The sequence below is a fragment of the Papilio xuthus genome, unplaced genomic scaffold (assembly GCF_000836235.2).
Source record: "Papilio xuthus unplaced genomic scaffold, Pxut_1.1 DF826961.1, whole genome shotgun sequence".
Lineage (NCBI taxonomy): Eukaryota > Metazoa > Arthropoda > Insecta > Lepidoptera > Papilionidae > Papilio > Papilio xuthus.
Genome location: NW_013531688.1, coordinates 2259503 through 2276574, shown reverse-complemented (window position 1 = coordinate 2276574; position 17072 = coordinate 2259503). Strand labels below are relative to the sequence as shown.

Genomic DNA, 17072 nt, shown 5'->3' with positions numbered 1-17072 from the left:
CAAATAAATATGACAAAAGCATTAAAATTGATTAAACTTTCGTGATACATTATTATATACTAACAACTCACGTAAAGCATCGGATAATGACTATCTGTCCGGCTACACTTACGTATAATTACTATTCGTGAGTTTAACCATTGTTAATTAATTTATGGAGAAAAGCGTTGTTCAGAGTTCCGAACTATCATATGATTTGGCGAATACATAAAGTTCGACAAAAAAAAACATTCACCTGGTGATTTATTTTAGTGGTTAGTTTCTTTAAGTGACGCTTTCCTTAGTCGTAAACGCGGCCTATATATGCATAGATAACAAGGAACAATCTCTTCCTCCCAATTCCTACTTTATTACTAATACTTACTAATATAATAAATGCGAAAGTAACTGTCTGTCCTTGTTTCACGAAAAAACTACTAAACCGATTTAAATGAAATTTGGTATACAAATAGTATAGAGTCTAGGGAAGGGCAGAGGCTACTTTTTAATGCGAAAAAAGGGTTGAAAGTGAGGGTGGAAATAAGTGGTAGTTGTAAAAAAATGGTAGTATCGTAATTTTTACAGATAGAAACTTGGAATTTAAATAATGGAAATGCTAAATAAAAACGAATAAAAGGATAAATAAAATGTATTAGTATTCGTAACTGCGCAAAAATGTACCATTTTTACCTTCATTTGAATCCACAAACAAACTGATGTAAGTGTCAATATTTTCGTTTATTTATATAACGTGTGTATATCTGATATCGTTTTAATAATCTATTGGTGAACTGCATGCGGTTGCATGATAATGTAACGATAAATTTGCAATAATTTCCGGCATTCAATGTGTTGATTTTTTTTTATAAAGCTCCGTTTGAATACACGATACTTCAATGCCAACGTTTTTATATTTACACAAATGTTTCCGCACATATATATCGATAGACAGGACAACACTAACATAACAGTAATAAAAGACTCGTCACATATGTATCATGTATAGACAGGCACCTACTAAATTACCACGACCAGTCTGTAAAGACTTAAGCGACTGAGAAGTAGACAGGACAACACTAGCGGTAAGAAACGACTTGTTACATATAAAAAACGACTTGTTACATATAAATAGGTAATACTAGCTGTAGACCGCGACTCCGTCCACGTGGATATATAAAAAACTTATTGAGTGTAGCCTATCTGTTCTTTCAGACTATGTTCTATATGTATGCCAAATTTAATCTAGATACGTTCAGCCGTTCTTGAGATATCTTCAAACACCCATCGATCCATCCATATTACATCCATCTAAATATTCGCATTTATAATATTAGTAAGTTAAATAAAAAGCAGCTCTTCAAGGCATAAATTCGGAAAAAATGAATAAATAGTATCCTATGTCCTCCTGGCTCTAAGCTACCTCCTCACCAATTTTCAACCATATCGGTAAAGCCGTTCTTGTGCTATAAATAGTGTAACTAACACGACTTCCTTTTATATATATATATAGATGATAACATGATATTTATTTGAATAGTTCTTTTTGTTATATTTAACTGTCATAGAAGTATATTTAAATTTTTAATTCATCTAATAACCCTTCCACCGCTGACACTGAAAAAAGAAAAATTTTGTTTTCATCCTTTACGTTTTTTTTTATAAAAGATTTAATTAAATAAAATGTCTTTAGAAATTTTATATTTTATAAACTCCAGTGAACAGGTTACCATCCTCATTTTTGAACGTAGATTTAAGCTACCGTGAATTACAAAAAAGCTGAATGTTCATGCTTTCAAAACTGAGGAACCTTTTAATAAGAATGTGAAATTATAAAAATAAAATAACTTTGAACTCGCTGTACATGCTGAAATTTTTTTTTGTAAATGTGGCCGCGCAAAGGTTAGTCACAATTTTTTTATTGAAATGGTTAAATTCAAGGAAGCGAAAATAGATTAAGTAAATTCTGGAATTATTTTTTCAAATCAACCGTGTTATAATATGACGTATTGTTTTCGTTTCGTTTTCATTATATTGTTTCGGTTTTATTAAATATACAAATGAGTAAAAAACATGCGTTCAAGTGGCTTTGATTTGATAGCGTCTTAAGGGTCGGTAGATCCTGATAATAAAATATTTTACTTTGTTACAGGTCGATAATGCGTAATTTACTAAGCATTACGCTTGTAACAATCGCATTCGACTACGTGTACTCCCAAGAGAATAGAGAGCATCTAGGTCCACAGCCATGTGGTGGTTATTTGCGGAGTCACGTGGGTACAATACAAACACCAAATTTCCCGAATCCATTTCCAGTGCCTATCAAATGTCGTTGGATTATTGAACATGATGTTATCAATGGCACGATATCGGTATATTTTACACAACAGTACACCACTAGTGGACTCACGTTCACTGAATATATGTACTATGATGAATCTTATAAGCTTGGTGAACGAAGAGCTTTGACGGTGACTGAAGAGAACATCACTAAGATAAAATGGTTACAGGTATGAGAATTAAATTCTATTTCGTGTTTTTTTTTATTTCGAGTATACCTATCTACCAGTGACATTGATACCGGTTGATTTTGATTAAAATGTTTTAATCTTTTTTTAATTTGATAAGATTTATAATGTAGTTTTCTTCCCGGGACGAATGAATTTAATACCTTATTCTTGAATAACTTTGGAACATTTAAGGTTCCAGGAACTGAGAAGTTTAACGATGCATAGTCAACGTTGCTAAAGTATTGCCCTTTTCAATAATTACTTTTGCTCCGATAAATGCAAAATGTGTCCAGTATTTTGACACTTGGTAGATCAACGCGATAAAATGTCTTATTTTTTTTTTAATTCCTCTTTAAAGCTATGGCAGATGGTATTTTATATTTGATACAGTGCAAGACATCGCCGTGGCGTAACATTTGTCATAAAAACACTCCGTTCATCTTTGAATTTATAAGAAAAATGGCGTATTTATTCCAAATAGTTTTGCAATTCAATTGAACTATTTCCGGCCGCAATAGTCTTGGAAAAATATTTGTTAGGAAACATATTACCTTTGTTTTAAATTTTAAATCTTATAGAATATACTAGAATTTGCCATGTCAACAAAACACGTTTTATAACATCTTTTTCATCCAATTCATTTATTTGTTAGTTTTTATATTTCTATATTATGATTGAAATTCAATTGTCGTATTGCAAATGTTTCTGTTGTAAATTATTATTGTACCATGATATTTCTTTTAAGGTCCAAAGCCCCGTCCTTGTAGTGGAATTAACATTAGATAGGTTAGAAGGAACACAATTGAGAGCGCTCGGTCTGCTCTCTGTCTTTGGCTTCAATGTGACATACGTCGTACAGAAACCTCAAGAGCCGCCAGGACCCCCGTCTTGCAGTGCTATCGAATGTCGACTCTTAGGACACTGCTATGCCAGACATGACTATAAGTGAGTACAAACTTTTTATAAAGAACCTTTGTTGATAATCAGTTGACGAAGTTAACTACCATTTTCCCCATCTCCCATCTTGGTATCATATAATAACACCATGGAGAAATGTTTCGAGACAAAGTTACTGTTGCCGTAAACGTGGGATTCGGCTGTTATACTTATCTTGACACATAATATTGTCTCTGTTTATTCAAATACGATGTAAGGGATGGCTATATGTTTCTATAGAGCTGTTTCGATAGTGGAAATTCTTAGTACACCGTACACAAATGATTAAGCACATTATGAAAACTTTATCAAGCATTTGTTTTGTCATTGTAGGGAATTCTTCTGCTCGTGTTTCGAAGGGTACTCAGGAGTCGACTGCGGCGTGGGTCCATTGTGTCCAAAGACATCTAATATGTGCAAAAATGGTGGAACATGCAGGTAAATTATTTTACAAGTCACTCTTTTCTTCTAATATTTACTTAATAGCTGTCGTCCGCGACTCCGTCCGCGTGAAATTAAAAAGAAAATTAATCAGTAGTAAATGTTCTTCTAGACTATGTTCTACATTTATGCCAAATTTCAGCGATATCCATGCAGCCAATCTGAAGATACCTTCTATCATTTATTCATTTGCATTTATAATATTAGATTATTATTGACTAGCTCTATCTAGATATAAATGCATACATAACATGTTAATCATAAAGCAACCGGGTTTCCTGAATAAAAATACATTTTTCGTTTCCTAAAAATCCGATGTTATGCAGACAGATGGGCCCCGCTGCTGTGAGTTGTATCTGTGCACACGGCTACACGGGTGATCTCTGTGAATCGAAAATTGCCGCACCAGGTAAATATGCATTTATCATTTATCAAAGGCAAACGAGTGTATCCCATTGGCTCGATCGAACCTCCGGTCCAATGAGAAACACCTTGAATAAGTAAGCTGCAATACAATAATATTGATATTCCATGAATGTTGTCAGTTCATGTTAGAGTTATGATGTTTCTTAACCAGAAAATGTCTTGTTCTTAATGTTTCTTTTTTTTAGAGTGTGGAATAGAAGAATGTTACGAGGGTTGTATAAATAAAAACGGTTGCGATTGTAATCCAAGAGAAAACGATTTCAGTAAGTATTGAAGTATGAAATTAATATTTTAAAATATAAATTTAAATTAAATTATTATTTGAATAAGCTTGATTAATACAGCTACAGGCTTATTTATTTCTAGCGTCAGCGAGATTCGAAACAAGATTGCAGATTGTTGACCAAGGAAGTATTAATATCTCGCAAGAAATTAGTAGACAGGTACATAAATGATTACGATTATTTTAAAACTACATTTAGTCCTCTTTAGGCCTAATTTTAGTCCTCTTTCTCTTCACTCCATTATCTTATAAGAAAGGGATAGTGAGGGTAAGTGAATCTGGCGAAGGAGCTGAAGAATATTGAGGCTAAATATCTTCTTTCTGTGCGTCTCCTTTTCTATTAAAGGCAATACATCCGCTAATGTGGATATCTGTTGACTAAGACTTCGTTATTATTAGTGAATTCAGATGGCCGCTTACTAATGTCCCACAGTAAAACCCTCGTTGTTTTAGCAGCAGTATTAATTAATTCGAAATATTGTCTTAATTAAATATATTTTTTTAGGTAACAAGTTACTTGAAAGCGTCGAATATAACTTTAGATGACGAGATTGAAATATTAAACATAAGGTGAGTTATCTTTTTTACTTTTCTTGTAATAACTTTTAATATATGTCCCTTGGCAGAAGGGTAAACTCCTTATCCGTAAATACCCTGGTAGGTTTTTCTGTTGTAACAACATATAAACTCTTTGGTTAGTGCATTTTTCCACTAAGCTACAAGCTTTTTTTAAAAACAAATTAAGCCCTCAATTTGCATAGGATTTATGGCCACGCCAAAGGTCATGCATTTCGCCTACAAATGACAATTCCACTCGTTTTGCCGATTAGTGGAAAGTAGTTCTTATGGATTAGGTTGGAATAACATCAGTTTGGTTCTTGTACAGTGATGTGGATACGAACGGCGGTCGCTCAGTGTGGTTGCGCGTGTGGAGCGCGCGGAGAGAGGCGGGCGCGCTGCGTGCCGCGCTGTCCCGCCTTGCGGCGACGCGTGCCCGTACAGATCGCCTCCGATTACTACCAGCAACTCTACACTTTGATATGCAACCTGCGCTCAGTCTTCATGTGTGTAAATATTGGTTTTTATTCAACTTTCAGCTCGTACTGTAAAGAAAATAAATGCTATTAAAAGTAATAGAAGGAAGGGTCACCATAAACGGACAGCTTCAAACAGTCGACAACGGCAGCCTCAAGCACTCGGCAACATTGACGCCGGTTAAAAAAAAATTACAAAAACATTAGATATTTTTAAGACATTTTCATGTAGTTTAGTAATTTTAGTATTTGTTTTAAAGGAACATATTAATAGTAATGTTCTATTTTAGGCTTTAATAGTTAACCAACGTCCAGAAGTTTGGGAAGGCTCCGAGTTCATTCTCAGCTGTATGGCTTACGGTTCACCCGACATTAACTTCACTTGGTACAAAGATGGCGTGAAGATCAACTTTAACGGAACAACTAGGTATGTTGTTTATTATATAACTAGCTCTTGTCCGCGACTCCGGCTACACGTTATTAAAAAAACATCGAATAAATAGCCTATGTGTTCTTCAAGACTATGTTCTACTTCAATGCCAAATTTCATCGTGATCCGTTGAGTCGTTCTGAAGATACCTCCAAACAAACATCCATACACCCAAACATTGACATTTATAATATTATATATAGTAAGAAGTAAGAATTGATAACACAGCTTATAAAAGTAATGAAGAATGAGTGAAAAGGAAAACTTATTACAATTAACAAAAATTGTAAAAATTATTACCAACTTATAATAAATCGTTTAAATCTCTATACTATCTAATTAGTTACCAAAGTTAACATGTCTCTCGAGGTCAGAAGCCACGACCTTACTCCACTCTTCACTTGATGACCGCTTATAAAGTACTAGAAATCGGTTCCCTCTCTAAAGTCGTCGACTAGTTTCTATTTAGGTCTATTATAACTTTCTTATAATAAGAAGTAGCCGAGACAACAAAGACTAGTTTACAATGAAGTCTAGATTAATCTATACTAATGTTATAAAGCGGAAGAGTTTGTTTAAACGCGCTAATATCAGGAACTACTGGTCCGATTTGAATAATTCTTTTTTTGTTGAAAAGTCCATATATAGAGGAAGGCTTTAGGTTACATAACATTATGCTGCGACCAATAGTTTTTTTAATTCCGCGCGGATGGAGTCGCGGGCGACAGTTACTAAATTATATGGTTTATTGTAGCCTAGCCATCAGACACAGAGCTTTAAAAACAAAAGGTAAACATTAAAAGAACGTATGAGTATTATTGTCAAGTTAATGCAGTAATACTATTAGATTAGATATAATTATTCATCAAGTTATTCCTTCATCAAACTGTTCGATGGACAGTTGCTAGTTAGCTAGCATACTTGTAAAAGTCTTATAAATATTACATTTTCTATTTCGAAAACTCGATTCGCATCACATTGCCGGCGCACTCCGGGAGATAAACATTCTTTATTCATAACATGTCTTGCCTGAGGCAATACAAGCCGTCCTCGCCTCCGTATAATTACATATGTCATGACTTTATTATAACATTTTATAAAATTATATTTAACAATAAAATCAGGTATCCTAAACGAGGCAAATATTACCTCGAGAAGCCTTGCCTGAGGCAAAATTTTCCGTTTTCGACAGTGACATTTTATATCAAGACGTTATAAAACAAACATTTCATTTAGAGACATATGGACGCGTACGGTAGCTGAAGATGCGCTGGGAAGACGGATGTCAGTTCTTGGGGTATCAGAAGCTAGAACTCTTGATAGTGGACGATGGTCATGTTCAGCTGATGACGCGGGCAGACGGCGCTGCAGAGCTTTACGACTGTTGGTTCTACGTCCACCTGATATACGTCTAGTGCCTTCTGCTTTAACTGTCAATAAGGTAAGGTTAAGTGTACAGAAATGACGAGGAGATAGTGTAGTCACCACTTTGATTAGACAAAAAAAAATTAAACCACACTCTTTTATATAGGGTGATAACGTAAGCATAACATGCTTGGCCGGCGCTGGCAGAATACATGGCGCCCTTGGCTTCAGTTGGGCTAGAGAGCGAACACTCTTAAAACTTGCTCCTGGAAGAGAAGTCTGGGAAGACTTATACCCTGCTGGAAGCGTGTTGAAATTATATAATGTACAAGTAAGAGCAATTTTATATTAACATTGAGTTTTGAAAAATCAATCGTATGTTTTATTAAAAACAAAACAAATTAACTTTTTTTTCTTTAGTATTTTTATATGGTGTTGTGTCCAAAATATTTTTCATCTATGTAGTTTAAAATCTACACAGAAATCTAGCGAGTTTCGGTGCCAAGTTTCATCAGTAGCGGGAACTAATTCGAAAGGTGTCACGATGTGGGCTCTTGGAGAGAAGGATGAAGCGTGTCACTCTGAAGCATCGCACGGTCTTCGCTGGCCGAAGACTGCGCCAGGGGCTCATGCTACTGCGACGTGCCCACCTGGACATACTGGAGAATCTACAAGGTACAGTACGGAACAACATTATTGGCTTTGAGCATGTGAATATCTGTTTTAAAATATTATTACACTTTCTAGGTTCTGTGAGCCGAAAACAACACAACATGGTGTGAAATGGATGCTTCCAGATTTTTCTGGTTGTATAGCTGATTCATTGCGTGACATTTATGAGCAGGTATATTGAAATTGTATTTCGATTAATTATTATTTTTAGAATTTTATGTCATCTTCTACCTTCGTGCTCCCTCTTTGTATAAATAAATATTAATTTACTTTATGCTTCATAAAAGGTTCCACTAATTTCAATAGTTGCATAAATTTGTAAAGTTCTCTTTATATTTCAGTTTACACGTGTCTCCTACGGCTACTCTTGGTCTAATGTGTCCGATATTGCCCATCAGTACGGCGCCATACTTCGTTCTTTACCAGCTCATCCTGGGGAAGGTGCAATACCGTTACGTCATTCCCGGAATATGGTCCAGTATTTAGTATCAGCAGCTGGTAGTCCAAGAGACAGAGTTGAAAGTACAGAACATTTGCTAAAAATTTATGATACCCTGCTGAAACATCCTGACGCATTCCTTGATGAAGAGGTAAGTGATGATTAACGTTATCGTAACGTTAAGTTTATCTGTGTATAGGAAAACTGTTTAAAAATAATAATATAAAAGGTGACTGTCAACTGTTACTAACTAACGTTAACTTTCCTAGCTAATTAAAAAGATTACCTAGTGGTAGTTACTTATAAAAATATTGCTTCTACTCTAGATACTATTCTTGTGTGTTCTTTCATTATTGACTTAAACAACAATTTAATCTCGTGTATGATCAAAGAATATATTAAGAGAAAAAGACGCTAAGTAATGCCGTTAAGAATTTTATTATCTTTATAAAATTTCCAGAATGTTCATTTTCTTAATGTTAACGTAATTAAAGACTACGAGTTGAAGTCTCATTCCCTCTATAAATGTTAATTACAAAGGTTTATTATTTTTACCTGAGTTCTGATATCTTATTACAGTTTTATTCATCGCCTTTGAGGCAATGGAAATTATAAAAATCACTGTCAATAAAACTTATCTTTAAGAGCTTTTAAAAAGATTTAAGCAATTCCAATTAGTTGTAAATAGAAATGGTTTCGTAAATCCAAGTGTAGAAGTAAAGTGATGATAATTTTTTTGTAGAAAATTTACGAGCTACAAAACGCAGTCGTCGAAACGGCTGGGATGAAAGAGAATTTGGATATTATGAATCAAGAATTTACAGTACAAACTAAATCTGTAAAAGACGACAATGCTGCCCACTTCAATTTTGCACCCACATCTGGCCACGAATGGATTCTCACATCTGCCGGTGTGGAGTTAATAGCCCGGACCGGGAACGCTTCGGTCGTGCTGGTGCATTATAACGACTTAACTTCTAGATTACCTTCTTTAAGAAGATCGATTGAGCTTAAGTAAGTTAGAAATAACATCACCTTTCAGAAAATGTCTACCAAACTTATAATAGTATCGATGTGGAGTCGTAGACACAATAAAGATAGATCGGGTAACAATTTAAACTTAGTAGTAAAATATATTTTGTTTATTTTATTTAATATTAATTTTACAAATGGCCATGGCTGTTAATATCACCAATGTCTCCTTTCTTTAGTCCTTGTCATAAAATAAATTCAACGTAGTGAAAAGTTGTAATAAAATTTTAAGTTAATCTGAAATAATATTTTGTGACTTTTGAATCCTTTGGAAATGGCCATAGCTTTAACGTATTGTTTAATAGACTGCGCTACTATAATAGCTATTTGGCGAATATTTAAAAAGACAATTCAGCAAATCCAACCTCTTTTCTCGATTAGCATTCCAGTATATATTTAACCGTTGTTCCAGCCACTCATTTTCGAGAAATGGACGTGAACTGGAATACATTCCGGCGTCACAGCAAATACAAGTCTCCGCTTACGGAGGCGTGGATCAATCTTTGCAGCACTCGGTTTCCCTACTATTTACACATTCCAAAAACTACAGTGCGATAGGTAAGAAATAAATGACTGCTTTTACACGTAAAGGGAATACTTACGGCTATTAATTATGTAGTTTAGTTTCTTTTATCATTATCATTTGCGACTTCAAAATATATCACGAATTATTTCAGTATTCAATCCCTTCTTATTTATGTCAGTTATTGAGTCATTTAATTCTAATATTAATATTTTGCTCTTCTAATAAAACTAGCCTCGAAGTTGGCGTGCGGTTTACGAACACCATCGGAACCTCGAGCGTGGAATATCAAGGCGTGCGAAGTTCGTATTCCAGAATCTGCGTTCGTGTCGTGTCGATGCCGAGGTTTCGGTACCTTTGCGCTCTTCACTATAGCTAGATCCAAACTGGTGAGTAACTAAACAACATGTAACCTTCCAATATTCTTGCTATAGAGATCTGACCATTAAAATCTTTACGTCGAAAAGATTCTCACCATAAAAATATTTCTTCAAATACTTCGCTACTCAAGGTCATCAGCTCACCGAACTTATTATATTTATCATGATTCAAGCTAAACGTTTGGTAAACCAGATGTGAAAACAATAAGCAGGTTATCAAATCTTACGAACCGTTTTCACCTAGCAAAATATGAAGAACTGAGCCCATATTTTTTTTTAAATTAATATAAATTGTTGTCGTACCAGACTGACGTAGAAAAGGATCTACGAGGGGTGGTCAAGGTGACGGTCGGTCTGGGCGGAGCGATGTGCCTGACCGCAGCGGCTTTGCAACTCCTAGCACTGGTGCCTGGAAGGAAGCCTCGACTGCCGGTGCTGCTGAAGGCCGCCACAGCGGGCACGCACTCCGCTGCAATACTCACGTTGTTGGAATGTGATACTAGACAGGTGAAAATACTGTAATACGAGATAAGGTTATATGTTTTGAACTGTTCTGATTTCTTGAATTCTGACGGTTATTTATAAGTTTATAGTGATGAAAAATACATCAGTCCCTTTTCACTGGATCACTGCCATCTGCCTTTTCTCGCTATTTTGATATAGAATATAGATAATGTTTTAAAATTATATTTTGTGTTTCTAATAAGTCCCAAATAATACCTAAATTGAGCATTTATTTTAATAACTTATTTTTAATTTAAAAATTTGTTATATTGCCTTTCTGCAGTCAAGATGTATAAATGAATCTCTAACTATAGGAGGAGGCATGTCCGGGCGCGCTGGGCTGGGTGTGCGCGGCGTGCTGGTGCGCTGGCTGCGCCGCGCTCTGCGCTCAACCTCTCATGCTACAAGCGGAGCTGGCTGGCAGAGGTCAGCGCGCACCCTCTGTAGGCCTGGTCGCAGGTAAAAAAAGATTTTTTTTTAACACAACACTAGTTAGTTACTAAGGCATTTTTTATTTCGTAATAATGTTTTATCAATAATTTAAAAGTGTAGTTAATTAACATAGTTTGCTAAAATATGTAATAATAAATACTTTGAACGTTAAAAGACCTTGAAGGAATTTGTGTCAATATGTTACCTTACCACTATCTGAATTGTGCTGCATATTTTATCATATATTTTATGACTGGTTCTTGTTCCATATAAAATAATTCATACACACAAATATTATATAAAAAATAGGTTAGTTAAATAGGTAAGGTTTAAGGTGTGTTTTCACTATACTTTCGGATTTTAGAAGAGAATTTTCTGATTTTGTTAAGAATTTCCCTGAGTTATTTCTCCTCATTGGTTGCTGAATCTTACTAATATTATAAAAGCGAATGTTTATATCAATGAATGAAAAGAGGGATGAATGGATGGATGGATGTTTGTATGAAGTTAGCTCCAGAACGGCCTAACGGATCTTGGTGAAATTTGGCAAGGATACCGAACATAGTATGGAAGAACACATAGGCTATATTTTTTTTTATTAAAACTGCGCGGACGATGTCGCGGGTGACAGCTAGTGTCTTAATAATTTTAGAGTCTATGGCAGCCTTTAATTTGAGCTTATACTTAGCTAGGTATCAAGCAAGCCTTCATCTCTGTTAAGTCTTTAAAAAATATATATTGTATAAGTGGGATTGAAAAGTAAACAGATAAGTTTTGTCATCAGGTGTCAGTACGCTCGCGTGGCTGACAGCGCGGCTGTGGGGCGGAGCGCCGCTGCAAATAGGCTCAGCTGCGCAAGTTGTGTGCGCGGCGGGATGCATTCTTCTAGCAATGTTGTGTTTTACTTTAGCTTTATGTGTATCTTTACGATTGAGGACTATAACGCATAAAATACCAGCCGAGAGAAGAACATATCTTAAAGATCGGTAAGTTATTAATTTTAAATCATTATTGTTATATTTTCCCTTTCCATGCATCCTCTCATCCGGAAAGTCCACTTCTACTTCCCATCCTTTCCTTATAAGAAAAAGGGTGAGAAGGGAAAGAGGACTAAATTAGGCCTTCGGGACGCACACTGATCGGACGAAACGCGGAATAGCTTCCACTTGAGGCCTGTCTTCTGTGTGGTCGTGGTATTTCACCGGGCCCAATTCGTGCGAACATGTTTGAGCTCGCTCTACCACTGTTAAATTACGTTTGGTTTAATTTAGTCGTCGCGTGGTGCGCCACACGCTAGCGCTGCTGTTCACGACGTCGGCGGCGCAGGCGACGGGCGTGCTCTACGTGCAGCCGGGCACACATCACATCGCACAGGTCGCCGCATTCTCTGCCGCGGTACTCGCTAATGTAAGTCGTTTAAAGTTTCATCATCATCTCCCTGTTCTTATCCTCCATTTCAACCTCCAAATATATCTATCATTCGTCTTTTCTGTCGCCACTCCTTTTACGCAAAGGTTAAAACTTTCATAAGACAATGTAAAAAAGCGAGTACAGATTGAATTTGATTATGTAACATTATATAATTTATTGCAGCAATGCTAAGCTCTGTTGTATCAAATTACTGGAGTCTTTTGCAGTAAAATTGAATTATTACGAGCATTCTTATTTCTAAGATTTACAAGAATAATAATGATAAATATATCGAGGCGTTGTAATCTTGCGTGAGTTATAGGAGCGAATACGCGTCTGAAATTCTAATAGAATTCTCAGTTGGTTAAAATCAATATTCCGTTTGTTAAGTGTTGGTTTGAGTTATACGTACAATAAAACGTTACTTAACTATTTCTATGGATGTTTATCATATATTTGTATTTATTCGCTTGCAATTGGAAAGTTAGAAGTTTAATAGTGTGGTAAAATACATTTAGTAATTATACTTCCGATATATTTGTACATAAATGAAACACTTTTAAGTAAGATAATGTCTTTATTTAGGCAAAAGAATGAAGGAAAAGCCAACATGACATTTATACATCATCAGGACACTACATCCCAATTAAGGGGCTCGGAGCCTACCCTTGGTTTGGGGTGCCTAAGCCGGCCGATGCGTTGGAGGAACAGAGGGGTTTAGTGGGTATGCCTCCGCTATGGAGGAGAATCCCACATAACTACCGCGTCCCCCCGGGGCGCGGAGTATATATAAAGCATTCCCCTCTGAAAAAAAAAGGGGTGCCTAAGCCATAGTCAATCACATTAGCCCAGTGCGGGTGGACTTCACACACATCCTTGAATTCCTTCGCAGATATGTGCAGGTTGCATAACCTGCAGGACCTGTAGATTACAAGTCAAATACTTTTCACCTCAGCCACTAACTGTAACCTGTTAACAGCAATACGTTTGTACCTTGGTACCTTAGGGTGTGGCTATGCTGGTATGCTACGTGATCCATGATGACGAGTGCCTGCAATCTGCCAAGCGGGTGCTGTCGCTGCCCTCGCACCGAGACTGGGAAGACTCGCGCGCCGGCGATACTTCACTTAGCTGTCAGTAATCGCGACTTTATTTATTTTTGTTTTAAATAATAAATTATGTTAGTTATAGAGTAAATGAATTTATAAAACACGTATTATGTAGGAGTAATTTCTATACAGTTTTATTGTTGATTTTTGACAGTTTTTATGACAACAAATAAAAATTGTCTTAGAATCTTACGGTACGCGTCGGCCAGCAACGGGTTTTAGTTTGCATTGTATGATTTTACGTAGCCCGCATTGAAAAACAAAGCAAATCTGTTTAATCCGTGCGTGCGGTGCGTCCGGCGCGGGCCAATGATACGTACCTTAATTTGTTTTCAATAACCTCAAAAATTATTAAATTTTGAATGTGTAAATATTAATTCATTCATTCATTCATTCATTAAATATTGAAAACAATTGTAGTGTACATAAAGCAAGGCGGCGAGGTGGAGAGTCGCGGTGGAGTTGGTATTCTGGAGTCGTCATCCTCACCAGTATCCCCTGTCGCGTCCTACTGGCGCGCGCCTGGCTTGGAGAGTCCCGCGGGAATGCATAGGTAATACAATGAAGGTAAAAATACTTGTACACAGGATTACTGCTTTACCCTGGTGTTGGGTCTCCTTTATTAACAAAAATCTTTGAATGGCTGAAACTGCTATTTTTAAGGACTATTACTAAAAGACTAATCGCATGGATACTGGTTTTTGTTTACTAATCTGAATTTGAAGTTTAAGCAAAAGTACAGTAAGCTCCGCTAACGGTGCTATATAACGCGATATTTGTTTGAACGTTTAGTGTTCAAAAGAAAATAAGAAGGCATTTTTAAATTTGTTCTCGGAATAAAATGTCTGTTAAGTCACAATAGTAAGATCAACATTTTATTAACTTCAATAGCACTCTAATTGTCATTGGGAAAATGGGAGCGATGCTTAAGTTCGTAGGAAGGTGCAAAGGAATTTTACGAAAACTGGAGTACCGCCAATGAAGGCGACTGTACTATTCACGTATATATCGTTATGTAATGTTTCGAAGAACATTTTATCGCTACAATTCTATTGATTTGAATAACTTTATAATAACTCAATAATATGTCTGCACAAAATAAGCTTATTTTGGTAAATAATTTCAATCTGAAAAATATTTGAAAGAAGCTTAAATTAGTTCCTTTCAAAGTATTTTTGTACTACAAGCATATTTGGAAACTTTTTGAACAAACATATGATATAAATTTTGTTCACAGACGACAATCTACACCGGACAGTCGAGCGGACATAGTGCGTTGTGTAGAATTTAAAGATTCAGTATTAACACCGCAGCGCTATGAAACACGACATATAACCACAACGCATGCGGTCTGCGATCTTATACCGCAATCACCACCTCAGAGAGACTACATCGCACGAGTATGTCTCGAACTAGGAGTTGTTAATAGTCCCCCACCTAGAGAATCTCCTGTTCCACTCCTCGCTTGCTCCGTAGACTTCGAACCTTATGAAAAAAGATTCGATACATCAAAGGAATCTTGCTCAATATGTGTACAATCGAATCCGGATGTCTCGAGGATACCATCACCGCCAATAAAGAGCTGCTTAAAAAAGAATAAGAACCAAGAATTCAATTCGAGCGTATCTCTGCCGTCCATGGACGTGGTGAGTGATGAACCCAAAGTGAAATCAGATATAGATCAAGTAAATAAACAATGGAATATAGCGTACGATTCACCTGAAACAAATAAAATGTTAAATAAAATATCAAACGATTTAGATTTCCTATTAAACAGAACACGATTGACCAAAAACAATTTGAACGATCATATAGAAAAAGCCCCAACTTAGTTTATGGTCTAATGTTTAATTTAATTAATTATTAATATTAAAATGGATACAGGGGTGATTAAGATAAATACAATTTTTAAATTATGTAAATAATTTTTATCTTTAATCTAGATGTTAAAATGTGTTTTAAACTTTGACGTTAAACAAGACGAAGCAAATTTGATACTCATGTTAATGTGTGTGGTTAATTTTGTCAAAGGTTTGTTCAAGCGTTGTTAGTTTTAAGTACAGATTATATGAAAGTGATTGAAGATATTTAATTTTAGATTATATCAATGGTGTTGATTTGTTAATGGTATTATTTAAGTACAGTCAGCTGAATAAATATATATACATTACCATAATTTCGGAAAGTTCTAGAGTGTGTAGTGGTCTTTGCTTTTAAAAATACGTACGCACGTATTCATCACAAACTTGTATTGGTCAGCAATATACGAACGTGTAGAGATATTTTTGAAACCGAAAGTATACAAGTTTCTGAATCTTTTTAAAATGTAGACATATTTATGAAGCTGACTGTACTGTACTGATTTTTATAAACATTTGTATGAAACATTTTAGCAAGCCTTTCTTTCTCATACGTGTTATAACGTGTTAAAGTTTACGATAGTATAGGCCTTATCGTAAATGCCTTTTTTTAATCTTTTTTTTTTAATAAGTACCATAGATGTACACGTATTATCTGTGTAAAACGTTTATTTTTTATTATTATTTTAGTAAAGTTTATTGGTATAATTTGTCATAACCCTTTTAAAAACACAATTTAATTTTATAATTAAAACAAAACACAATATTGTCTTTGTTATTTATGTTGTTGAAATAATGAAAATAACAATAAATAACATTTTAACTAATAGTTTAACATATTATTTAATTTATACAGCGTGTCCCAATACAAAAAATTGCAGGAATATCTTCATATTTGTAGCCACAGTGTCTAATCGCATAATGGTGGAGGTGTATCAAATTATAAGAAAAGTTACAAAAAAACTGTCAAACAAAAAGACTTGGATTTTTTTTTGTGTTTTTCCCCGTGTAATTATCGATCTGGCTATACATCATTACAGTTTTATCGTTGAATTTTGGGACACGCTGTATGAATGTTTTTGTTGTATAAAACACACTTGGATAGGTTTTATCTTTAGTTAATTCATATATTACCCGCCTTTTAAAATATTATGTTTGTATTATAAGCACACGAGAACTGTTATTTTAACTATAAGTATACAATTAGTTGCAATAATGATTACTTAGTACTTAAAAGTTAGTTTTAATTTTTAAACGAGATTTTAATGAAAAAAAAAGTTTTGTTATAATTTCGTGGCGTATTAGTATAAC

General features: G+C 35.2%; 1 protein-coding gene across 3 annotated transcripts in view; it reads left to right on the top strand.

Annotated features, from left to right (window-relative positions):
* LOC106120314 (uncharacterized) overlaps window positions 1–15905 on the top strand; it is a 75726-nt gene extending 59821 nt beyond the window's left edge. Inside the window, exons 4-27 of one of the 3 annotated variants that reach the window (XM_013315627.1) lie at window positions 2129–2486; window positions 3232–3431; window positions 3756–3860; window positions 4190–4272; window positions 4475–4552; window positions 4656–4732; window positions 5078–5142; window positions 5459–5636; window positions 5897–6033; window positions 7273–7477; window positions 7568–7732; window positions 7883–8076; window positions 8149–8245; window positions 8415–8663; window positions 9255–9526; window positions 9957–10102; window positions 10302–10456; window positions 10754–10954; window positions 11266–11410; window positions 12168–12369; window positions 12655–12790; window positions 13800–13926; window positions 14323–14455; window positions 15140–15905. In XM_013315627.1, coding sequence (XP_013171081.1) covers window positions 2129–2486; window positions 3232–3431; window positions 3756–3860; window positions 4190–4272; window positions 4475–4552; window positions 4656–4732; window positions 5078–5142; window positions 5459–5636; window positions 5897–6033; window positions 7273–7477; window positions 7568–7732; window positions 7883–8076; window positions 8149–8245; window positions 8415–8663; window positions 9255–9526; window positions 9957–10102; window positions 10302–10456; window positions 10754–10954; window positions 11266–11410; window positions 12168–12369; window positions 12655–12790; window positions 13800–13926; window positions 14323–14455; window positions 15140–15734 — 4303 coding nt within the window. In that variant the 3' untranslated portion in view covers window positions 15735–15905. Of the gene's footprint in view, window positions 1–2128; window positions 2487–3231; window positions 3432–3755; window positions 3861–4189; window positions 4273–4474; window positions 4553–4655; window positions 4733–5077; window positions 5143–5458; window positions 5637–5896; window positions 6034–7272; window positions 7478–7567; window positions 7733–7882; window positions 8077–8148; window positions 8246–8414; window positions 8664–9254; window positions 9527–9956; window positions 10103–10301; window positions 10457–10753; window positions 10955–11265; window positions 11411–12167; window positions 12370–12654; window positions 12791–13799; window positions 13927–14322; window positions 14470–15139 lie in introns of those variants that run through there. The other 2 variants (XM_013315628.1, XM_013315629.1) reach the window with 2 other exon arrangements.
* The last annotated feature ends 1167 nt before the right edge of the window (window positions 15906–17072 follow it).